General features: G+C 36.8%; 1 protein-coding gene and 1 long non-coding RNA gene across 2 annotated transcripts in view; one reads left to right on the top strand and one right to left on the bottom strand.

The window, feature by feature from the left end:
• LOC116917604 (voltage-dependent L-type calcium channel subunit beta-1) overlaps window positions 1-25,713 on the bottom strand; it is a 47,037-nt gene that overhangs the window by 20,016 nt on the left and 1,308 nt on the right. Inside the window, exon 2 of the mRNA XM_032923139.2 lies at window positions 23,841-23,930. Within this exon, the coding sequence (XP_032779030.2) occupies window positions 23,841-23,930 (90 nt within the window). The remainder of the gene's footprint in view (window positions 1-23,840; window positions 23,931-25,713) is intronic.
• LOC123469785 lies at window positions 16,094-16,852 on the top strand. The gene is made up of 2 exons (XR_006643147.1): window positions 16,094-16,591; window positions 16,648-16,852. It is a non-coding gene; the product is annotated as an uncharacterized LOC123469785 (long non-coding RNA).

The following is a 25,713-nucleotide window of genomic DNA, read 5'->3' as shown; positions in this document are numbered from 1 at the left end:
GGAGGAGTTTGGGAGGGGAGACCCGTTGGCTATGTCTAGCCATCGTTCAATCATGAAACAAATGTTTGTTGGTTTTTTAAAGGTAAATCAGCCAAATCCGATCGCAAGTCCATCAATTGGTGCAATTACCACGTGGAATTAGACACATGTGAAAATTGCATTCAAAGTCCGTTAACCATTTGCGTGTGTATAACATAACAGTGTAGACTTGTTACGTAAGTCACATCCGGTAAAAAACGTATTCTTGTATACCTTGAAACATAAAAAACAGAGAGAGGAACGGATATACTATGCCCATAATGAATTATATTCAAGCACACACACACACACACGTGTGTGTGATCTTGGGAAAGAGTTTTATTTCAAAAAATGTGGCTTTTGGGGTCGCACCTACCAACAGGTAAAACGTCTGAAAAATGTTGATCGTCATTTTTATTTCTTTTTACACTAACGAAATTATTCGAAAAAAAAGATATACCCTTCCTCTTTTTTTTTTTTTTTTACCTTTTGGCTAGTTTGTTACATCCACACAAAATGCAAGAAAAAAAAAGGTTTCCAAAAAAAAAAAAAAAAAGAAGAGAAAATTTTTAACGATCGGTCGTCATTTTTTTTTTTTCTTATTCCTTTCCTTCCAAAAAAATATATAAAATAAATCCGGGCATCAAGTCAGAGAGAGGGCGGCTATGCATATAACCAGCATATACTTTGCATTCTCGTTATACACATGTGCGTAAAAGTACCCACACACACAATAAACACACTAAAAAAAAAAAAATCTAAACTAAACCAAAGAATTTGTTTATACTCTTTTTTAATGTGTTTTTTTTTTCTTTTTCTCTCTCTCTTCTTTTTATGTATATATATATATATTCATCTGCATTAATAATTCCTGGACAAAAGGGGGAGACCCTTTTTTTTTTTTTTTAACCCCCGCACGCGCTTATATAATGGGGATGATTCGGGAAAAAAAAGAAAAAGTACAGACACCACAACAAAACTAACAACCTGGCCCTTTTTTTTTTTTTTTTTTTTTGAAAAGGTTCACCTTTTCATCTTCATTTTTACGATTTCATGTTGCGTATAGTTTTGATGGGACATGAGGAATTTTTTTTTTTCTTCTTTCTCTCTCTCTCCTTCTAGCCAAATTGGCTCTTTGTACCGCTTCGTACTAACCATCTATACATTATTATTTTTAAAAAAGAAGAAAAAAAAAAGAAAATTCATTTCGGATTTTTATGACGGACGTACGTGCGTAAAAAGGAATAAATAAATAAAAAAAAAATTTATTATTATTATTTATGTGTAAGAAATGCACTTAAACAGAAACGAAAAAAAAATCATGGGCACAACAACAAGAGAAAAAAAAATGTCGAATTCTTTTCATTTAAAAAAAAAATAATTTTTTTTGGACGCGTTGATCGTGGTATTTAAACAAAATTAAAACTATATTTGAATATTCATTCACGTATATAATAGCTGACCCCTCTTTTTCTTTATGACATCTAATCCACGGCCTTGAAGAAAACACATTTTTTTTTCCCCATGTAATTCGAGATCTGATTGGGTGAAGACAAACATTCCGCACAAGTTGAAATTACCACAACATTCTTGTCCCCCCCCCACCTCTCAATTTTATCTAACTAGAATTTAAAATATAACGGCTTAATCTTTGGACACACAAGGGCCGCCAGCATCTATATACATTTTATTATTTCCCCCCATCAGGATCGGGAGAATTAAAATAAACGGCCACTTGCGGCATCGGGGAACGCCCCAAATTGAAAAAAAAAAAAAAAAAAACATTTTTCTTTTGAAAGTTCTTTTTTTTTTTTCGCAGTTTATTATATAGATAGATACTATACATTGTATATATATATATATACGCAGATGAAGCAAAACAGTAGGGGGGCTGGGGTTACTGTTTTCTTTCTAGTTCCCAAAACGGCCTGCAGTCACGAACGAATAAAAACAAAGAATTTTTTTTTCTTTTTTCTTCGTTGATTTTCATCAGTCGAGTGTTTACGAGGTAAAAAAAAAAAGTCTGAGGGGGGACGAGTTATACATTACTGTGTTATTATATACCTTTTGCGCGTACTACACACACGCCTTGAAGGAAATTCAAAAAAAAAAAACAACCAAAAAAGTTCTTTTTAACATCCAACTGCCAATCCTGAAGACTTTTGGGTGCCAGAGGGAGAACAAATAAGGAGGTGGTACTAGAATGATTGCTGTATAATACCTCCCACCACCTTTAATATGCAAAGCACAAAAAAAAAGAAACATTTTGTTTTTTTATAACTCTCAATATAATTTATATGTGGTGGACTGGTGGTTGCTGATTCCATCAAAGGTCGACACAGATATATACCTCCTTTTTTTAAAAAAAGAGAGAGAGATGCAATATAATCCCGGCCAGCGGGCAGTTACAAAAAATCACGCAAATTGTCCTCTCTTTTTTGCTTAAGGTAAGAGGAAAAGTTTGGACTCGGTTATTCAGCTTCTTGCAGACATGTACGAACAGTTATACACGTTATAATATATGTGTGTGTGTGTGCACGCACCGCACGTAAATGTGTGTTTCACGTAATACGTTCCGTGTTTATATTTAACCCTCGAGCCAACACACACACAAAAAGGAGAAACCCCAGCCAAGAAGATCTAGTTGAGCTGCTTATTACTCAACGGTTTATTACATTGTCAGTGTGTGTGTGTGTGTGTGCCTCTCCTTTTTATTTTTTTTTTCGTTTTGGGAGTGGGAGGGGGGGGTTCACAAAAATCCCGCAGCCGATGTTTTGCGTACACCCTCTTTTTTTAAATTTTTATTAAGCTCTTTTCTCTCGAAAAAACTCTTATGGCTCGCAGCCAAAATGGGAATATGTGTCGGAGAATATACTTTTGGTTGTCCTCCTTGTTATATGTCGACTTCTTTTTGAAAGTGCGAGCGCGCGCTCTCCGACTTTACTAGGAGAAATTGTCTCTCTACCGACTTGCGTTCTGAACGCTCGATATATTTCCCGCGTCTTCCTCCCGAAACAAAAAAATCACGGCTCGTCACTATTTTCTTTCGTGCTATTCATAGAACAACGTACGAGAGATTTTGTTCAGTTGTTCGTTTTCTTGTATAATGAACATTTTAAAATTTTAAAAAATAACCTGACCTTTTACGACCCTGTTTTTTTGTTTTTTGTCTGGACAGCGGGGTGGATGATTACACGGGGAAATATCGGAATGCGGATGACGCACCACCTTGCCCTGTAGCGGGAAATAATCATCGTTCGTTCAGTCTTTTTGTAAAAGTTCTTTGACCATCTTTTTATATATTATTATGATTATGATTATTAGAGTCTTTTTCTTCTTCCTTCTTGTTGTTCGTCCAAAAGAAATGTGAAAATTTGTGAACGTAAATTCCTTTTTCGGACTTTGGTCAGGATTAACTCATAAAAATACCAGTATGTGCATATATAGCTTCGTGATTTAGGCAGTCGTGAATGGGGGAAAAAAGATGATTCGACGCTGATTGGCCCTTTTTTTTTTTGTTTTGTTTGAGAAATAAAATTTTAAAAAAGGTTTGATTCGTTCAAAATGAGAAAGAAAATCAAAACGATTGTTTTCTGCTGGCCAAGAAGAACTTGTCTTGTGCACTAGTTTCCATCAGAGAATTTAAATAATGGATTTGATGCTGCTGCATGAATCAAACGCTCATTTGCAATTTATTCGATAGCCCCTTTTTTCTGAAGGGGGAAGGACATTTTTCTAAGAAAACGGCAAACATAGTTGCCTCTTTTTTTTTTGAAATGCAATCGTTAACCGACGGCTGTGTAATAAAAAGAGGAACAAGCTCTTTAGTACTGGCCAAGTCCCAACATAAAAATGTACGTGCGTATATAGACGGGCTTTTGTCTAAGGGGGAAAGGTAAAAGTTATATATAAATAAACGAGGATACCTGCGAGGTCGACGCAACAGCACTTTGATATTTAAACCAAACTCTCGTTAATGTATAACACGAAGAGAAAGAGAGAGAACAAAAATGCTGGTTTGCCTACTTTGGTTGCCATCTTTTTTTTTTCTCTTTTACCTGTGTGTGTTGTAATGGATGCTGCACTTTCTGAAGAAAAAATAAAAGGCCCCAGAGGAGAAAAAATAAATAAATTTCTTATACTTGGACATAATTCTCATTTCATCTCGAAATACCACCCTCTGGCGCAATTTACCTTTCAATACTTCATATATATATATAAATATATCGAGTTGGTTAAATGGGAGGAGCTTATATAGTAAGAGATTCTTCCTGATTCCATTCCCTTTTTTCCTTAAAGGAGAGAGAGGGGGGGATGACCTTTGTCTCAGGTTGCCCGTAACACGAGACGTCCAGTTGCTCTCTGATTTGGATGCTGCAACCCAAGTACACCTTTTACAGCCTCAGGTATTGTATGATTTTTTTTTCTTTTTACGACCTAAATGTGGGACGCCATCTTTTTATATTTTTATATTTTTATTTTTTGAAACCGAAATGTCGGCAACAGTGTCTGTAAATATATCAAAGAGAGGGGGGATGAGGGTTGAAAATCATCTGCATATTCACGTGATCACGCGAGATGGTTAATGCATTCAACCGCGCGCTAAAATACCAAATACAAAAAAAAAAAAATATGTTCTTTTCCTCTCTCACCCCCCTCTTGTTTTTATAGTTCTCCTTGGAAAAAGGGGGAAAATAAAACAGGGGGGAAGGGGGAGAAAGAACAAAATCTCTTTTTTTAATGCTCATCATCACATTCCAAAGAGAAAAGAGAGAGAAAAAAAAAACACGATAGTATACCCTATAAAAAGAAAGAAAATATTTAAATATCTACGACTCATTAAAATCATCAAATTAAAATTTCGCCCTGCAAAAAAAAATAAATAAATAAAATCAATCCCACGTTCACTTTCGTGCTACTGTCGTGTTTTTTTTTCTGTTTATTTTCTTATTCTATCGTCAAATCGTGCAACCCTGCGCCTGTACAAGAAGCTGAAGAACAAGGGCCATTTTCACCGAATGGAAGCTCGGACGTTCGTGCTGAAGCAGTTCTATAAAAAAAAAAAAACGGAGGAGGAGGAGCGCGTTTATGTAACGACCCTGTTATTTACTGGGAGGAGGATAAGAAGGTACACGCGGGATTGACGTTGATGATGGGCAGAAGATGAAGAAGAAGAAAGAAATGGATATACAAAATGGTTGATGCTGCTGGTCAGTTTTGTTTTGTGTGTTTATAAACCAGAGTGTTATTGGTCCGATTATTTTGCCTGCGGGGTGCAAAACATTTTTGCCGCCGGCGTTTTTTCACAATAACTTAATCCATTTTTTTTTTTTTAATTTTTCATCATTTGTTTTGTATTTAGTTGTGGCAAATTCTTTCGATGCATTTTTAGTACACATTCCTCGCGTCTAACGTAATGAGTGATGGACCCAAATAGCGTGACTTGGTTTCGCCATTCCCCCTACACTTCGGGGTAGGAACAAAACGAGCCAAAATGCCTTGAATTAAAAATCATTTGTCATCCAAATTTCCCCCTTTTAAAAAAAAAAAATAGAGGATTGCGGTCTATTTCATTTTGAGTATTCCGCTGGTCGCGATGAAAGTTAAAAAATGCTTTGATTAGAAACGAGATTGATCGATCAACTCATCACAAAAATTTCACGACAGAAAAAAATTAAATTAAAAGGAGAGAATCTCCTCATCATCATCAATAAAAATTTGAAAAAAGGAAAAAAAAAGAGGTGCCACGTAGGCCTCCCCCTCGTCCGCGTTTTTCTATTACCAAGTATCTGCTGATGGCGTAGAAAAGTATAACGTCAGGCCTCTCATTTCCGAAGAGTTGAACTCTTTTTTTTTTTATGTTGCTCCAATGACGCCTCCCAGTTTCACCCTCTTTTTTTTTTTATATCTATGGTACATTAGAAGATAAGTCTATCCCACCCAACCTCATCCTCGATTGATTAAAAGAGGGCCGTGATGATGAAGGGATACTCTTCGATGAGTGCGTCTGTGTGCTTGATGGCTGGAAAGAAGAGATTCCATCATTGAAGAAGAACTCCCATCCGCCATTGGAAAAAAAAAAAAAGGAAATAATTAAAAAAAAAGTGGGGGGTTGGGAGAAGTCATTTTCTGCTCAAGTGTGTTTTTCCACGCGCCTTCTGGCACCTTCAGAGATAAGAGGGGTAAAAAATAAAAAAGAGAGACTCTTCAATCTATTTCTTAAGGCCTATATATGCAAAATAAAAAGTGGATGGATGAAATCGATAAGTAAAAATCTATTTATTTATCGGGCGAGGATGGCCTCGTTTTTAACACGCGCGAAAATATTGGACAAGTCAAATGTGTTGGGCAGATAGGAGCTGAAAGACAGCCGATAATAAAAATATGTATAAGATATATAGGCCTAATTTTGAATTGAGGTGATGCTTTTAAATCTGACAAAATGACAATAAGAATATTCAAAAAAATCGCGGTCTTGACTTATTTTCTTTTCATTTTTCCATCTTCTTTTCTTATGTAAACGTCTTCCATTTTTGATTTGGGAAAAACAAAATTTTTTTTTTCTAATGGCTTTGCACCATTTGTGACTTTTCCCTTCGTGATGGCAGCACGTGACACACACCCCAAAGGAGACACATCAAATGAACGAGTTTTCACTTTTTTTTTTTTTTAATTTATAAATGTCTTAATAAAATTCTGCCATTCTTTTATTTTATTTAGAAATGCCATCCCCCCCCCAGTTGAGTATAGTATAGAAAAAATATTAAGTCCTTTCATCTATTTCACCGATTGCGCTCCAGCAGAGCCCCTCTTTCCCAGCCACTGGAGCGATATTATTATTTTTTAATGAAGTGCTTTTTGTCATCGGTGATCAGCTGATGCAGCATCCCTCCGAGAAAGAGGGGAAAAAAACGCGCAATATATAAACAGCCCTTTTTTTCCGACCACGGTCTGTTTTTTTAAATTTTTCTTTTCTGTGAATAAATAATAATAAGAGGATTTCATTCTTTTTTGTTGCTGCCTTTCTCATTAATTCCTCATCGGCCGTGTGTGTTTGTGTTGTATATTGAATACGAAAACGAGTTCCTCTCTACATGATGAAAAAAAAAAAAAAGAATAATACATTTCGTTTCTCTTGTTGTTCTTATTGTGTAATTGAAAATTTTCTTCTTCTTCAGCTTTTTATCATCAACCCAGCCATGCGAGGGAGGGGTATCAGGTTCGCCAAAAGGTATAGGCTATATAAAAATATTCAGGAAAAAAAGAATAAAATATTTCGTTAATGACCTTGCGATGTAATGAAATGCACTCTTACTCTAATTATTTTTCTAAATGATGAACCAACATTTTCTTCGTTTTGAAAAAAAAAACATGGAGAGAAATCAATAGATTTCTAATTTACTTGTGTGCTATTGACGAAACATTGGGAATAGGCAAGACTTGTATATATTATAAATATACTGAGCGATGTATATACACAAAAGAAGTTTAAATAGTTTTCAATCGTTTGTGTTTTGATTAGAAAAGAAAGGGGTTGACAGCGAGTCAAATCAGTCGAAGCCAATCAAAAAGAGACCACTCCCGGAAGAAGAAAAAAAACTAAACAAAACGTTTGATTGGACGAGAAAAACGAAACTCTTTCTTGTTCTTATTCAAATATTTGAAATCTTCTTCGGGGCTCGGTCCGTGAAACAATTTGAACGCTGCAGTGAAAGAGATTCGAGAAAGAAAGACACACGAAATAAGAGGACACCAATAAACTTCTGAAGAGAAAGAGAACAAACGACTTCTTTTAGGCTAATGATGCTCTTTCGGATGCATCACTTCTTTCTCTCTCTCTCACTCTCTTTTTTTTTTTTTAAAGAAAAATAATAATATGCTCTATATAAACTTGTGCGTTCAGCACTAGTTAAAGGATTGGAAGAGCATTGGCAGTCGTTGATTGCAAAGAACCTATTTTCCTTGAATCATTTTTTTTTGTTGTGTTGTCTCTTATGATTTCTCTATAGTCTTTCCAATTTGTTGCATTTCTTTTTTTAAGGCTGCGCAATCACGAGCCCACACCGCAACGATCCTTGATTTTATTTATTCAAAATTTTTTTTTGCCAGAGAAAATGAAAAAAAAAAGAGGGGCTGATGATGAAGAAGAAAAGAAAAAAAAAAAGTGAAAATCAAAAATGGCGAGGATATAAAAAGGGGCGTCATTAGAGAAAAAGATCCACTCCGGGGAGAAAAGTCTTTATATACGCACGGACGTAATAAAAAAACAAGAACGATATAACATAATGAATTTCGATGCAATCTCCAAAGGATTTCTGTTTTTTTTTAAATCATCGATATGATTTTATTTGCAATTATTTTTCTTAAAAAGAAAGACATTTCCTATAAATCAATCCGTTATAGAAAGAACCATTCGTTTGGGGAAAACATAAATTTCATTGTAATTCTGGGATTATTAAGGTGAAGCTTAGAAATACGAGGGGTGAATATATACATGCTATGCATATATATATATGCAAGAATATATTTAACGGTGGAAAACGGAAAAATAAAAAGTGCTTGCTCCTTCAAATTGTGGGTAAATGATGAAGCACTCGGTGATGACCAAGTGCATTTTCTTCCCCTTATTCGTTTTATTTTTTTCTGTATCCTCATCTTCTCAATGATTTCGCTTTTTTCTTTCCCTTCTCCCCCCACAAGAAAACCCTCCCAAGCAATTATTAAATACACAATTCTATTGGGTGTAAAAAAAAAAAAAACTATATTAGATGTTACACTCTGTACCAACTGCACAGAGAGGGGGGGATTTTCTTTAAATTATCTCCAAAAATGGGCAATAACGAATTTCTTTTTTATTTATTTATTTTTTAAGAGACAATTTGTCTGCATTCAAAACCATATCGAGAAAATTCCCCCCCATTTTCACACGGTGCGTAAACAGAAATGACAAAGTCATCGACGGCAGAAATGTCCAAACCTGTTTTTTTTTAATCATAAATAACAAACATAATAATTGTTATTGACTCGGATTGATAAAAATTTCCCCAATCTCTTCCGATGCCCAATCACATTCTTCTAATATAAACGAAAGAGCGAAAAACAGGTACGAACGTGTTTGACAGACTATCGGAAATAAAAGTATAAACAATCGATTGTTGGCACAAATTGTAATCTCGTCGTCTGAAATTATCAAAAAAAAAAAAAAAAAATCGGAAATGTATAAAATCATTCCTGACTCCCCCATCCACCCCATGTAATGTCTCTTTCTAAAAGAAAACAGTTGACGCTGCCAAGTTTTTTCCCTCCTCGTCGTTCAACTTTATCTTTTACACTACGGCGCTCATGTCGTCTATTTCCATCATATTGCCCTCCCCCCCTCTGCTCAGACATTTCAACTTTTTTCTCTCTCTCCTACTACTTAAGCATCTCTGGTGTGTAGGTGTAGGGGTAGGAAAAAAAAAATTTCCCTCTTTAAATCGTGACTCTCTGAAGAAGAAGAAGAAAAGAGAGAGAAGAGTATAACAAGAGATATGTACACGGCCCTATATATATCCTATATAGGAGTATGCTCTCTCTCTCTATTTAGTTCAGGAAGGGGAGGGGGGGGACTATAGTCTATATAGGTAATAGCGGTCGTAGTTCTGCTAGTACTCCTGCCGCTGCGAACGACTTTTACGCGTTTTGGATCGAGTCCAGGTGCGGCGGAAAACAGTTGCAACGGAGAAAAAGGAAAGAGAGCAATGCTTCGCTATTTCAGGATGAATCGCACTGTTAAGCCAAAGAGCTTTTCATGACGGAATATCGGCCAAAAGAAAGAAAAAAAAAGAGCGATGTAGACAAAGTATTACATCTAAAGTGCTTCAAGACGTAGTTTATACATCCCACCCCCCCAACCCCCCCCAAACAGTTGTGTTGTCTACGGCACACTCTTTTCTGATATTTATCATCGACAACACGACCGTCATGTTCTCCAGAAAAATAAAAGGATTTCACTTTTTAAAATGGCGTTTTTCTATTATTGTGTTTTCACGTTTGTTTTCTTTTCCCGCCCACACCTGGATGTATGGCGGCTACTGTGCACTGTCCGGACATGTATAGACTTGTCTACAAATGATGAACAAGTCTCCTCCCGCTGGAGGCTATTATACCAAAAGAGGGTACAGATCTATCATCCCACTTCTTTTGATGTTGTTTCTATATACGCGATGCAGTACACCATCCAATTATAGACACAGGTACACACAACACTTCGATTTCTGAAATGCAAAACCTATGCAAATGATGTAACGCTAGAGTGGACAGGTAAAAAGAAAAAAACAAGGTGTCGATTCTCTCCATTCCATCCCCCCCAAAAGTTGAACCTTTTTACACAAATAATTGCGTATAGATATAAAGGGCCTACATCCCAGAAATCACTCGCGTGAACTTGATGACTCCCCCCCTCTTGCTACTGCTATACAATCATATCCATCATAGAAGAGCAGCAGTTTCTGTGTTACACAGGCGGAACGTTTTGTACGTATATATCTATACACCGCGCGGTACATATGAAAACGAATGTTTTCTTCCCTCCTCCAGCTGCTTCAGCTGTCAGTTCAGATGTGTCTGTGTGTATTATTATAGAGTAGCTCAGCTACTCTATACTATCCATAATCATCTGGGTTTTTTTTTTTTCTTTTATGTTTCATCTTTGGCGTCACTCGTCACGTTTCAAACACCCACAGAAATGTGCATAATTTCCGGCAACCCAATTTTTGTTTGTTTTATTTATTTTTAGGTTTTTCTTTTGAATCGGTTTGCATTTTTAAGTTAGGACTTTATCACGTATTGTCGTTTTTTTGTTTTTTTCGGAATCTACCTTCCCCTCATATTATTGTAATGAATTCCATCATTTGCTGAGATGAGAAAAAAAATCGTTTTTGTTTTGTTTTTTTAAAGGGCGGTCATGATATTTCATTTTTGGTTTTGTTTAAGAAGCGCGCGTGTCTGATCTTTTTTCTTCTTTCTAAATGACCTTTTCTTTTTTTTTTCAGGTATTTTTTTGTTTCCCTTTTAGAAAAATAATATTTAACCCCTCAAGTTTGGGTGGATTGTCTCCCCCCTCCTAACCACCACGTAATAGCATATAGATAATGTATTTACATTTAGACGCTATATACGAGCTTTGGAATTTCATGACCCCCCTCATTTTTTGTGTGTGTGTGTGTTCAAACCGGCCCCCCCACAAAAAAACGAAGGATAGGGCATAAAAATAGATGATTATAAAACAACTAAGATACACAAAGTTTCTCTCATTCTCTCCTTTATTTCTTACAATCCCCGTTCCCCGAGACAAGTAAAGAAAGAAGAGATGTTATATATGTGTATACTACGTAAGATACACACACGCACTAATGGCTTTATTATTCAACTTTTTTGTATTCCCCTTCTCTCTTGGTAACGAAGGCATAAAACAAAAAGAAAATGATCCTCTCTTCCCTTTTCTCTCTTTTTTTTTTTCAGGGAAAAGAAAAAAAAAAAAAAAGGGGGAAATGGCGGTTTAATTAGAGAATTCAAATGTGAAAAACAAAAAGGGAAAATTCTTTGGTTGTGCGGCGTTACAGTCTACTTGATAACAAACTTAAACATCAAGCAGGAAAGAAAAACTTTGAGTGTCTGCTCTCTTTGACTGCGTGAATTTTTATTTTCGCCTTATAAGAACAATATATATAGTTAGCAAAGATAGCAATGTGCTGCCATTGACGTCACGGCGCTATAGCCTTAAACATAAATTACATCGTCTTATTTCTCGTTCACGTGACACGCGTCCTGTCGCATCGATCAAGGCTCATTAATCAATTTGAATTCTTTTTCATCCTTTTTTCTTATTTATTGCACCCAACCGAAATAAAAATGGCTGATACTGGCCTGTCTAATGTTATTAGATCGAATTCAAATGAAAATATAGACAAAAGCAAACGAACACCCCGCAAAAACAATTTCTAAATTACATCATTTTGAAATGTCACGCGCGTTCGCACGTCAAAGTTTCCAAGAACCCAGTTCCCCCCCCCCCCCTTGGATCTTTGTGAGTACAACACACCAAAATGGCCAATCGGAATGCATCAAATCATATACTATATATAAGTGTGTGTGTGTGTCACCTTTAAGGTCATCCTTTCCCAATAAGAGAAGGAGGTCAAATGGAATCTCCAAATGGACGTTGACCGCTGAGATCTTACACATCCCCCCCCCCCAACTATATATACGCAACATTTTTAAAAGTCGTTAAACAGTATAGAGTGTGTACGTGTTATCTCTTTCTTTCTTTTTTTCAACCTCTTTTACACGCTTTTGCATATAAAAACACGTCCTGCATCAAAGAGAGAAAACAAGTCGGCCATTAACGGTCATGAGGAAATGCAACACACACACACACTCTATAGACGCGTATATATTTAGCATATACGTACTCGAAGATTTTGTTCAAGTTGTTTCGATCGACCAGAGGGCACAACAACAACAACGAAGAAAAAACAAAAAAAAAAGTATATTATATAAGCGTTGAATACTGATTAGCTGATGGCAGTCCAGGTATTTCCAGGAGGAGAAGTTGATTTCCATCTCATCGCCGCTCGCACAAGATTGGCTATTGGGCAGTAAAAATACACACACACACACACGATCGTTAAAAGCTGGGAATAAGAAACAAACCCAATGGAGAGAAAAGAAAAAAAAAAGGGGGGGGGGATGTTTTATTTTATTTTTTTTTTTCCTTCTTTTTATGTTTCATTCCTCGGGAGGAAAAAAAAATGGAGGGTATTTTTCTATGTAGGCTCTCTTTTTATTTTTAAACAACTTTTTTGTGTGTGTGTCGGGTTTGTTGCTTGCTAGTGTGTGTAGATGGGCTAGACACACTCGGTGCAAAAGGGCGTTGCACCGAGAGTTCTTTTTTACTTTTCTTATTTTTTATTTTTTTTTATTGTGGTTTATTTTTACGACGCATATAGCTCAAGTCAATCGCTGGCATTTAATGCACCATTGTTCGAACTTGCTCGGGTCATTTGCATTTTCTCCTCCGTCTTTTTTTTTCTTATTCCCTTTTTTTGTTTTTTAAGGGGGAAAACATTCGAAAAAAAAAAGAAAACATTTTTTTCGTTAAATGTATATTTATTCTCGGTTGAACTCACTGACTTTTAAGAAACAAAAGGGCCCCCCCTTTTTTTCTTGTATACCTTCTCTGATTGATTTATTTATACATTTTTATATGCACGAAGCATATCAACAATTTTTTGGTAAGGTTTCAACAAGAAATGAAAAATCAAAATAAGAATCGAAGGGGGAAATAATTAGGCGAACGGTGACATCAGCGCTGAATGTTATGTGTATAGGGACAATATGTGTGTTATTTCCCCGAAACTTATAGTGTGTATACATACAATAATAATTCAAAGCCATTATTAGTTTTCCTCGTCAGGTCGGGTGGCTGTGTGTGTAATCACGTTATGTGTGTACACACACACATACAAAGAACAGCGGGGAAATGTTTTAAGGAGCAGCAACGCGCGTTGCTCAAATGATTTATGTCGGATGATGACAAACTGCAATTAATACCCGCGGCTATAACAACAGCACACAAACATTCAAATTTCTTTGCCTTTTTGAAATTATTCGCTAAATCAGATGTCTGCGTATCGTGGGAATTTCAAATACTTGACGACTGTTTCAATTCGATCATTAAACGTATGCACAGCGCAAGCCCAGAAATGTGTATGTGTATAACTTTAAATGTTTTCCTTGTTTCTTATTTCCTCATTTGGCAAGAAAACAATGTCTGATGTATACGACCCGCATGTTTTTGTTTTCTGGCTTTATAACGGGCACTCGATCCGATTTATTGCGTGCGTGAACATTGCGTAAGGAGGAAAGTAGTTTTCCCCATCGATCCTTAAATGCAAGCCCCTCAAAAATACAAAAAAATTAAAATGCGTCGATGCCAAGTTGGTTCATTGAAGCTGCAGGGCGTTTTAGGACAGGGGGTCAACAAGATTTTTAATTGTTTCATTATCTGCCATTTTTTTTAATATATATATTTAAATGCACGTACGCAACCAATTTGCCTTAGGGCGTTTTGTAGTCCCTCTTGCGGCAGACATTGTTTTACGATATTTAATTACACGAAGGAATGTTGAACACGAATCCCCCCCTCCTTTTTGTCTCGAGGGGAGTGTTCGGACATTTTTTTTGTTTTTCATTTTCTTTTTATGTAGTGTAATATCGCCACAATTATAACGTGCTGTGTTGTCATCGCATTTGATCAACGGCTAAATGAAGTTGAAATTCGATTTCCAATTAGGGCGGAGCTGTTTTGGTTCTTTATTCCCCCCAGAAGCTAAATCAAAAATACTGTTTTGTTTTTTATTATTATTCACGCCTCCAGACGGCGACACTCGACAAACATTCGAACATTTTCTATTTGAAAAAAAAAAAAAAAAAAATGAAATCTTTTGTAAATCGAGTGATTTGATCGAAAGCGGCTGTGAATTGGTGTCACCATGACGGGATATTTTACACTTGTTCAATATTTATTATTTATTTATTTATTTCTTTTCGTCTATACATTACTTTCCCGGCAAAGTGTAAAGCGCAAGTCCGTGATGGAAGGAGAGAAAAAAACAAACAAATGGGATAGGCTAAAAAAGAGAGAGAGAGCAAAAACTAAAAGTTGATTGGGTTATATATACACGAAAGGAAACGGTTGATTAGTGCTGGCCTCTATAAACTGGAGTCGATTGCGCCATACACACACACACACACACACACTTAACAAGAAGAAAAAGCTGCGCCCTAACAGACACGATATTTTCGTTCGGGATAGAGAAATAGAGATATAGGCAACTCGGTTCTCTCATTGACAATAAATAACTCTTTGCCTACATGAGCCGACCTATCTACTATCTTTTATTTTATTTTTTTATTTTTTATACATTTCAACTGAGGAAAACAAATTCGTTTTTAGCTCTCGATTGCATCAATAAACACAACGGCAACAATTGCTGCTAGTCGGCGCAAAGTCTGCAGCCTCTTTCACGGAGAAAAGCATCACCGAGTTCGCATATAAAAGACGCTGCTGATGGATTGCACTCGACTCGCATCCGCCTCGTCTCGACGATTGGTTGTATATCAAACTTAATTGAAGGCAACAGCTCAAATAGTTTCCTTTTATTTTTTTGCTCCGTCGTTTTTTTTTTCATGGTTTTTTGAATGAAGCGGTGGCAGCACTGGCCAATAACCAGAAATAGATATGGACCCAAAGTTCTGGTCGCATCAGAAGTTTTCTTATTTAAATGGGAGGATAGAAAAAAAAAAGGCTTTTCGTCGCGTCTCTCTAATCGACTCCACGTGCACACGGCCGCTCCTTTTGCTTGTTGTTGTTATAGTATTATATATACCCAGTGGTATAGCTATGGTGTGTAGCTGTTGCTTCGAAAACGGACATTACTCACATCCCGCGCACGTCCGGATTTTTTTGTTTTTTATATCAAGGGCTTTTTTTTTTGGTGTGTACGTATATGTGATGAGCCTTTAAAGATATATTCCCTTCAATGACCCTCTCAAAGACTTGATTCATTCCCTTCTTCTTTTCCCCCCTCATTTCTTATTCAAATTTTTTTTTTCCTTGAGAGCAACTTTCAAAAAACAAAAAAAAAAAAAATAAATTCATTGATTCAAATAATCCAGATGGCTTCCTATCGCCTTTTATTTTTTCCTTCTTGGTTTTTATTTAAAAAAAAAAAAATAATAAATAAAATAAATGTCCCTGTGTGTATAATTCTCTCGCCACCTTCACACACCACCCGACAGCCCCCTTATTATTTGTGCCGAGCTTGAAGACCAGGTCTTGTGTGACTATTTGACTCTTCTTATCTCACTGGAAAAATCATTAAAAGACAAACAAGTTTCTTCCTTATATACCTCAGAGGTCGCACATACTCTTATTTAGATTTTAACATATAATATAGCATTTCCTCTCCGTGTTGTGTGTATATAGCAAAGACTTAAAACAATTTCTTTTTTGTTTCGTTTCCCTTCTTAACTTGTTTTCTGCCTCCACCGGAGAAAAATGGGTCCAAACCATTGGCTTTTCCTCCCCTCTTTTGCTTCACCTGTGAAGGTTGTTACGCTCTTTTCCTACAATCAGGACCATCAGTTTCAAACTGTCCGTCCCTCTGTCCATCCATCCGTTGTCCTTTTTCCGCACTTACAACCAAAGTTTGTTTTTCTTTTTCTTCTTCCTCCCTACACTCCAAAGTTGAAGGAGGAGGGGAGAATGGAACCTCGTCGTACGTGTGTGGAACAGAGAGATGCCCGTCTTTTCTTTTATTTTTTTTTTTTTTTGCGCTGCGTAGTTATAACAACGACTGGGCGCAGACTAGAGTGGCGTCGTATATCGCACAATGGCATCGGTTTTCGAATTTCGCGCTACAAGAAACTCCGGCCCCAATGCCCCCATGTTTCTCCTTTTTGCTGTGGCTGGGCTGTATATCGTCTGGCCATTTCCTGTGCGAAAATTTGATTTAACCATCAACAAATGGTAATCAATCAACAAAAACTATTTAAAAAAAATATATATCATTTCCTGAATTTTAGAGAAATGAATTTTAAACATTTTTGCCCGCGCTAACGGCCTATTGGTTGAAACTCTCTCACATCCTCGTGCGTTTTGTGCGTACACGACCTTCTATTCTCCTCTTTTTTTTTTTTTGTCTCTGTGATTCCCTCCGACTGATAAAAGATTATTGTCTTCTTTTTTTTCTTCTCTTCTTTGGGACAAAAAAATAAATAAATAAATAAAAACACGCAAAAGTTGGAAGCATCTAACCAGAAAGACATGCTGGCCCTCTTCTCCAATATAGATAGTGTGTACACACTGGCCACGTATACACAAACACGCAAAGCTTTTTTTTTTTTTTTTCATTTAAAAAAAAAAAAAAAAGGGAAAAACACACAACAAAAAATCGGAGGGATGAAAGTTAAGGAATTAATGATTGCCGTAAAAGGTAGAGAGAGAGAGAAAAATAGATTTTTGTTTTGTTTTTGTCCCCCCTCTCTGTGTGTTGTACACGGGACCCATGTTCGATGAACCGCACCGGACCCCTCAAGTTTCTTAAAGCTTATTTTCTTTGTGTGTGTGTGTGTGTTATCGGGCCGTAGATATTTATATGCGTTAAAAAATAAGAGAAAAAAGAGACCCAGGGAATTTGTTAGACCATCTTTTCCTTCCTCCTCTATATTCCGACGACTTTTCCCTTCATCAGATATCAACGGAAAAAAAAAGGCAGCAGCAACGCATCTATATATGTATTTATATCTACATCTTATATAATACCCTCTCTGTGAGTCTATGTAGATAGCGATAGATATTTTATTTTTTATATATTTTTTTTTGTTTTAACGGTTAGAAAAGGACTGCATGCGTTGAGCTATTTTAATGACTTGGTGCGCGCTTTGTCGCTTCGAGTGTCTCCAGCCGAGTTTTTTTCTTTTCTTTTCTTATTTCATTTTCTTTTTTTTTAAATTTAAAATTATTCTGTACCGCTGATCCATTTTGCTTTGGGTTTAAAATGGGCGTATCATTTAAAGAATAATCACACCTTTTTATTTATTGATTAGCTTTAAAAATTATTCATCTTATTCAACGGCATACGGTGCTATTAACGATTAAACAGTTTGTTATGAATTGTTTCAACTCATTTTTTTAAAAAGAAACAATGGAATGCGTGCGCACGTCTCGGTACGTTTTAAAAAGAAACGCTTCGCCATCGCTTTTTAAATGACGTGTAATAACTTGACGTCCTCTCCCTCCTTTCTCGTGTTATTATATTACAAACAAACAGGTGTATGTATACACCCATAGCGACAATATGTCTTCATTTTTTCCTCCTCCTCCCCCTTTCAACAGCGTTTTCGTATATCTCCTTCGGAAATGGACGGTCGTGTCATCGTCTCGACGGGAGCTGATGGTGGACCCCTACAGCGATGATCGGATTAAGAAAAAAAAAAAAGAAGCCTCACTTTAATTCTGTGCCGTTCTATAAGAAAAAAAGAAACTGATTGACGTAATGGATTCGCAGTACAATATCGCATGAATTGTTGTGTTAGCGTGCAGTGTGTAGTGCACTATTTAACGTGTATAAAGAGAAAAAAAAAGAAAAAGGCCGAATTGTTTTGCTCGGTCACGCTCGCAACTGGCGTGATGATGACAGAGAATATTACCATCCCCATTAAATCTTTTGTTTCTCTCTTTAAATATTATACCGAAATGTTTTCTTTTTCTTTTATTTTTGTTGGATTAATATTTTTTTTTTGATACGACACGACGACGACGTGATTTATTTGAAAATGATAATCATCGCCATCAATAATAATATGATTATTGCAGCGGGAGAAGGAGTTCTTCTGAGAACACGGGGGGACCTTGACGGAGGGTATAACAACATGACTATATAAAGTATACACACACACACACACACCACGTTTATTTTCTAGACACAAACGACAGTGTGTGTTCTAAGTGGAGCACTACATTTTTCTTTTGCTCTTGGCCAAAGGGAAAAATAAATGCAACATTTTGCATGCGTGTAATATTCACGTACGTGACGCAAGCACGCTCAAAACAAAAAGCAATACACATGACCTGATTTCCTTTTTCTTTCTAAATAAAAGAAACAAGAAAATATACTGTATATACGCAGCATTTCGTTGAAAATGGATAAGCGCGCACATATAGGCTCGTTCCTTTAAGACTTTTGTGTGGTGTGTGTGACTCCCGCGTGTATGTGTGTGTCTATTTCTGGTGGCGTGAGCCATCCGCTTTGCTCACTATATTCACGCGTGTGTGTGACCGACTCTCAACAAATTTGACTTTTTTCATGTGTGTGTGTGTCTGTAAACATTTTACGTTTGGCTCGCAAATGAAACCCCCCCAAAAAAAAAGATTTCTTAGATGGACCCCAAACAGAAGACGGCCGGGGACCATCTCCTAATTCCGATGTTAATCAATCGTCTCGTCTAACAGCAGCATAACATTTCACGCTCTCTCAGCAGCGTGTATATAACCCACTGTAGTCTGTATAGATATATATATATATATACAAACACTCTACGGGTGAGAATGTAAAGTAGCTAGGAAGGGCTCGAATTATTAGATTGTTTGTGTTCTATTTGCTGAGCACGCTAGTGTTCGTCTTCCTTTGTATAATTATTATTCAACCAGAGGACTACATTTATGGTGCTGTATACCATTCTATGGGGGTCATGCCAAAATGCTGCTGTAGAATCGCTTTATATTTCACGTTGTCTTGGTTCTCTTTTTCTATACACCATCGACGTCATGACTAATCAAGCCAACATCTCATAACGTCTGAGGTGAAACGCGAAACTGGTTCGGGTTTTCTATTTCGTCAAATTAAAATTTTTCTTTTTTCAAGTGTCCAGACATGAGACTGTACCCGTCATCCAAAGAGGTTATTGAGTTCCAGAGTTCGTACAACATTTTTCTCATGCAAATTCATATTCATATTTATTAAATGTCTTTTTTAAAATTCTAGTACGTGATTCTGTTCGATATTTTGTTGGTTCCAGTACATGTTGTCTCCCCTGTTTTTGTTTTGTTTCTCATTTTCGGGTCTGTAATCAATCAGATCAATTATGATTAAAGCAACGTTGTCATCCTCATTCCACTTTGCATATATTTCCCAACGATAACGAGAATCAAGAAAGTCAGGCAAAACAACGCGAAGACCAAATAATCCAAATGAGAAAGAAGAGACCAACAGACAGAGCAACAACAGCCGAATAAGAAAGAAGAGTCTATATACATTTATAAGAGCGAAGGTCAACTGTCTTTATATATATGTTTTATTTGTTTCCTGCGATGGGCAGAGCGAGAGGGGGTCATTTGACCATATAAAGCCAACGGGTTATGGTGTCTTGTATATTGTAAGGGCAAGTTCAAAGCCATCGGGATTGTTTTCGGGAGTATCACCGCCACCAAAGATAGAAATAAAGAAACCTACAAACCATCAGCTAAAAACCTTAACCAGATGGTCATTTGTTACAAACAAACAAGAAGGCAAAACCAAAAGGTCCACTCTATTGAAATGAAATCCCCCTTCCTCTCCATCGTTCTTCTCTGTATCCCGAAAAGAGAAACAAGTGGACTTGCTTGTTGCGCTCTCTATCTCTCTTCTCTCTAGAATTCCTCCTTCTTCTTCCAATCGTAATGTTATTTTCGATGTGTGTGACTTCAGAGATCATTGCGCTGTTGGCCGCATATCTTTTATAATAGTACGTATAGTGATGGTGTGGCTCTTCTTTAGCCTCAACTTCTTTAGTCGCTTTTTATCTTGGTCTTTCTGTCTTCGTCCTAAAGGTTCCCCCCTCTTCTTTATAGCTCCTCTGCATAAGAGACGACACGATGGAGAGTTTGGTCGTACCATCGTTGTTTTGGGTACCATCGTTTTCTTCGTCTCTTTTTAAGGCAATGACAAATTCCTTCGGTAGACACACGCACGCAGTTAAGGAAAAGAAAAAAAAAACCAGCAAATCAGGTTAATCTCCATCTCTTTTTTCCACCCTCCGTAACAAAAACAAAAATCTTTTAACCTTCTGGCAGTTCTTTTTTTTTGCTTGAAAATGTTGGATTAAAAATAGACAAATGATAATTAAATATAAGATATCGAATTGAAATGAAAGCAATGGATAAAACAAAACGCCGAGGAATAGGAGATAACAATCGATACTTGGCAACAGCGCGTGAGCGACGTACGGAAAGCGCAAATGGCCAGCCTCTTCAATAAACGTGTAGGATCTCTTTGCTGAAACGCAAACAACAGCTCAACCAAACTGGTTTTCTTCCTGTACATGTATTATTTCAAACAGAATTTGGAGAAGCCTAAAGACATACGATCACGCCATTTCTCCATTTGAAAGCGTCGTCATTTGTTTTCGACAAACAAATGCTAAGTGACCAAATGATTCCCTTCATCCTCGAAATATGCCGTGTGCATTTGCCAGCAAAGATTTTGGGCGCATGGTATGGACGGCCATTGTCACCAGTCGTGATTGATGAAGCTCGAAGATATCGAACTGTTTTGAGGAAAAATAGGAAATGTTTTGTTGTTTGACCGGACGATTGTGAGCGCAACGGAAAACATTTTTTTTTTGTCAACTTGTCAGCACAACACCCGAATCAAATAAAATAAATGAATATTAATGATCCATTGACCCTTTGACCTGAAAAATCATTTATCACCATTTGCTTGTTCATTTTTGATTTTGATTTTTTTAAGGATTACCATCTGCGTGAAATCGTGTGATTTTTTCGTGACAACGCGTTTGTCCCGATCTTTCCGTTGGCCAGAGGTGCCACATCAACAAATATCACTCGTATATATAAACATTAGAGACAAGTACGAAGAATGTCCTTTCGGAAACTTGTTGCGCAAGGTCGTCACGCATCCAACGTTGCAGACAGTCACGTTGTCCTCGCGTTTGTTTACGTATATAGACAAAACTGTCAGCCTGTGCAACAAGAACAATTTTTCCGGGGTTTGGTTTGATCAAAACAAAACGCAATAGGGAGAGGACAATGAAATCCGATTCATTGACAGACTTTTGGGGCGAACGTTTTACACAGCGCCGAAGCGCGTGACCTCGTTATTTATTGGCCCTGACATGTTTGTGAGTGTCCAGTTTGACTATTTGTATTTACACAGAGGGGTGTGTCGGCTGACTGGTAGAACATTTTCCGATAAAAAGAGAAATCATTCATCTGCATAAAGTCTAAATATATAGCTTACGAATGGCAGAACCCACATATGAGTTAAAGCCATTGAAGGAGATGTTATACATTTTCTCTTAGAAGATATTAAATAAACGATTGGTGTTTTAATTTAAATGGAGTACATTTGTTGTTTTTCTCGTCCGTTTTCCGCTGGATTTTATATATGCGTGATTTTTATATACACGACGTACTTGTTGTATTTAAAAGCAGGGAAAGGGAGGTCAAATAGGTCGAAAAAAGATCCGTTTGTGACTTTGAACTCGTTTTTTTTTTCTCTTTCTGTCTTGCCCATTCTATACGTTTTAGTTTCCACTCCCTGTTTGTGCCTCCCATCGAAAAAGAACGCATATAAACAAATAAACATTAGTTGCGTCAATGACGAATGTTGTTCTTTTCGTCTTCAAAAAATCGGGTACTCAAATAAGGAAAATGTATTTTTCAAAAATTGTATGACACGTACAACATGTTGCGCATCAATCCATATGTAAATAATTCTATAGCATGTGTATATACACACACACACACGCACAATATGTAGTATGGCTATTATATTGGGTGCTGCTCAATGGCGGCCCAGCCATTGGCCACTTGTTGAATTCTCTCATTTTTTTATAAAATAAACACGCATTTTCGGAACTTCTTTTCCCCCCCTCTTTCTCGACGTAACCCCACCCTTTTTGATGGTCTGATTATCCACCACCAAACGGCATCGTTTTTGTTGCTGTTTTAAAAATATTGAAAGGAAAAATATATTTATATATGTTCCCCTTTCTGAATAGAATACATAGAAGAAGGCAGGAACGCTCTAACTACCACCATATATACTACTAGCACTACATTTATATTGATGTATAAATCTAAATGTTATTGCGCGCGTATTTATATATATATATGTGTGTGTGTGTGCGTAGATTTGGGAAGAGATTTTTATAGATCTGTTTTAAATTCTTTTTGTTTGTTGTTGTTGGGTTTATGCAAAAAGATTTGTGGCGTAGGGTGAGAGAGGTCCTGATTCCTCCCTTTTCCTTGTAGCGATTTAGTTTTAAATTTCTTTTTTGTGTGTGTGCGTTTTTAATAGGAAAGAAATGCTGCGCTCACAATTATACCTGAGGGCGGCTGCTGGCCACTTGAACCGAGCACACAGAGCTCGACTAATGTTACTTGTACAGTCGGCTGGACTCTTGTGCTTACACCGTTTGCATACGCAATGAACACCACCGAAGAACAAAAAAGAAAAAGGACAGACACAAATAATACAGAGTCTCTTTCTCTCTATCGCTGCGTATATGTTCGTTTCATTCTTTTTATTTATTTTTATTTTTGTCAAAGAAAATAGAAATTTGTCCCTTTTTTTTTTGGGAAAGAAAAATAGGCGACCGAAGAGATCAGGGTCGCAGCGACGTGATGCGGATGGACGAGACAGATAACACGAGACACACAATAGAAATACACTAAGTTCTTCCTCTTTATATACCCAATATGTAGAATTAAATATTTTCTTTTTTAAAAAATGAGGGGGGTATATAGTTGAGAAAGCGTTAAACATTTCTGGTATAGAAGGGGATGAATATAAAAGGAATTATGCTTTAAAAATAAAATAAAAAGAATAGGGGGAATGAAGATTGGAATGCGCCGGACGCCTTCCAGCCTTTTTCTTCTTTTTTTTTTATTCTCATCTCTTTGATTATGTCCACCCCGTCTCACTTGTGTGATTCTTACATTATATAAAAAATGAAAATACCTTTTTTTTTATTTATCCACATCTTCAGGTGAGATAGGAGGAGGGGAGCAAGTCATTCGATATCGATAAGGAATTTTCTTATTTTATTTTTGTTTGTTTTCTTTTAGCGCATCCGCATTGAGCAAAAAAAAAATAGAAACAAGAGGCCTGCGATAGGGAGGGCAAAGGTAGATGTTATAAAGAATCAGCAAAGCTTAAAAAAAAGGAATTTTTTTTTGTATTTTATTTTTGGTTTTAGGAGAGGAGGTCACTCACCTGTCGGATGAAACTGCTGGAACTGTCAGAATAACTGCCGTCCGAGTGCTTGTGCTTCTTGTTGCTGGTCTTGACCTTGTCCGTCTTGCGCTGTTTTGTAACCGTCCAACGTTTTTATACGTTGTTTTTTTTTTTTTTAATTCAGCATCCCCATGTCCATCCAGCCAAAAGAAACGAAGAAACAAACGCATTAATATATCATGTTACACACACACTGCAAGCTCCGGCTCATCGTCTCTCTTGAAATCGTCACACGGAAATCATTGCCTTTTATTATTATTTTTCTTTTTTCTTGGCTATTTATTTTGAATTTTGTTTGTTTTTTGTTTTGTTTTTCATTGTGTCCTCCTTCTCCGACTTCTCTTTACATGGAATTCCAGACGTATCCGCTGCTATCGATCATCAAATGATCTCTGGCTCCTCTATAAATGGACCGAAAAAAGCTTTCGCAAACATTTTCACGGCTCTTGCATTTTTTTTTTTTTCATTTGTTATTACGTACTACACAATCGGTCTCTTTAAAAATCCATTGGCAACGTTGTTTTTTTTTCTTCCTAGCTCTGCATTGTTTTGCCCACTCTATGAAATCGATCGATTTCCTGCCATCGTCTTATAATGCGCTGGACTTTGAAAAAAAAAATAAAAATCTTGCATTCCCGTCGTGCCCAGACGTCATAAATAGGCGCGTTCATAAAAGCTTTATTGATGGGAAAAAATGGCAATGCGAAAAGAAGGGACGAACAGAACTTGGAGAGAGTGAACTGTGTGTGTGTGTGAAGAGAAATGAAAGCTCCTCTTTTATCCCCAATTCCATTCCATATGGAGCACAAAGAAAAAGAAATAGTTATCGATGTCTATATATCGAATACGAGCCTATAACTTCGGGGTTCAACGGTGCTTTGCTCGTTTACGTTTGAGGAGGGTTATGACTTGCTTAGCGAAGAAACACAATCTTCTTTCCCAATCGTCTGTGCCATCTTTTGATGGCGTTACATCCTCGGAGCAGCAACAAACAAACGGAGAAAAAAAGATAATCAAGCGGCTCTTCCATGTTCTTTTGTTGTTATTTTGCTGGCTAATTTTCCCTTCCTGAATTTTTGTGTTGAATAAAATCAAAATGGCGGACGGTGATCAGTTTTCTCTCTAACTCTTTTTTAGACGATGACACAACGAAAATCCTTTGATGCCCCACAGGGAAAGAGAGAGAGTTAGGACAAGGTATTTATATATATATATATAAATACGGTACTGTGCTTTAGTCGATTGCCCATATTCAGCTGGCTACTTCTTGTTCAAACTATTCCTTCCAATCCGTCTTATTAAGAGAAGAAGAAGAAGAAGAAAAAAATTAGCCTTTTACGAGCGACGACGTGGAATTGTTTTCTCTCTGGCCAACGTACACACAGAGAAATAGCTAAAGGTTCTGCCCGTGTGTGTGTGTGTGCAAAGAGAGGGGACAAAATGGCTTTATGTAAATGAAGAGAAAACGCTTGCGCCACCAGCAATGGCTATAGAGGAACAACTAGTGGAACGTTATCGGGCGCGCTATGTCTTTATATACAACGAAATAACATAAAAAGAAGGAAATCTGTTGATTCAATCAAGGTCGCGCCTCGTGAAAAATATAAAACAGCCAAAAGAAAAGAAAAAAAGAAGAGGAGGAGGAATAGAAAATATGCACCTATATAAGAAAACACGAACTGCTGGTTAGGGAGGAAGAGAAACAATCATAAAAATAGAAGAAGATGGGGGGGGGGAATCGAAGAGATAAAAATAACAGAAACTCCGAAAAAGGCGAAATGAAGTAAAATGAAATTTTAGGTAAGAAATTAAAAAAAAAAAAAAAAAACGAGAAAAACGAGAAAATGATTTC

The sequence above is a fragment of the Daphnia magna genome, linkage group LG2 (assembly GCF_020631705.1).
Source record: "Daphnia magna isolate NIES linkage group LG2, ASM2063170v1.1, whole genome shotgun sequence".
NCBI lineage: Eukaryota > Metazoa > Arthropoda > Branchiopoda > Diplostraca > Daphniidae > Daphnia > Daphnia magna.
Note: the sequence above shows the minus strand (reverse complement) of the source record. Positions and strands in the feature narration are given on the sequence as shown.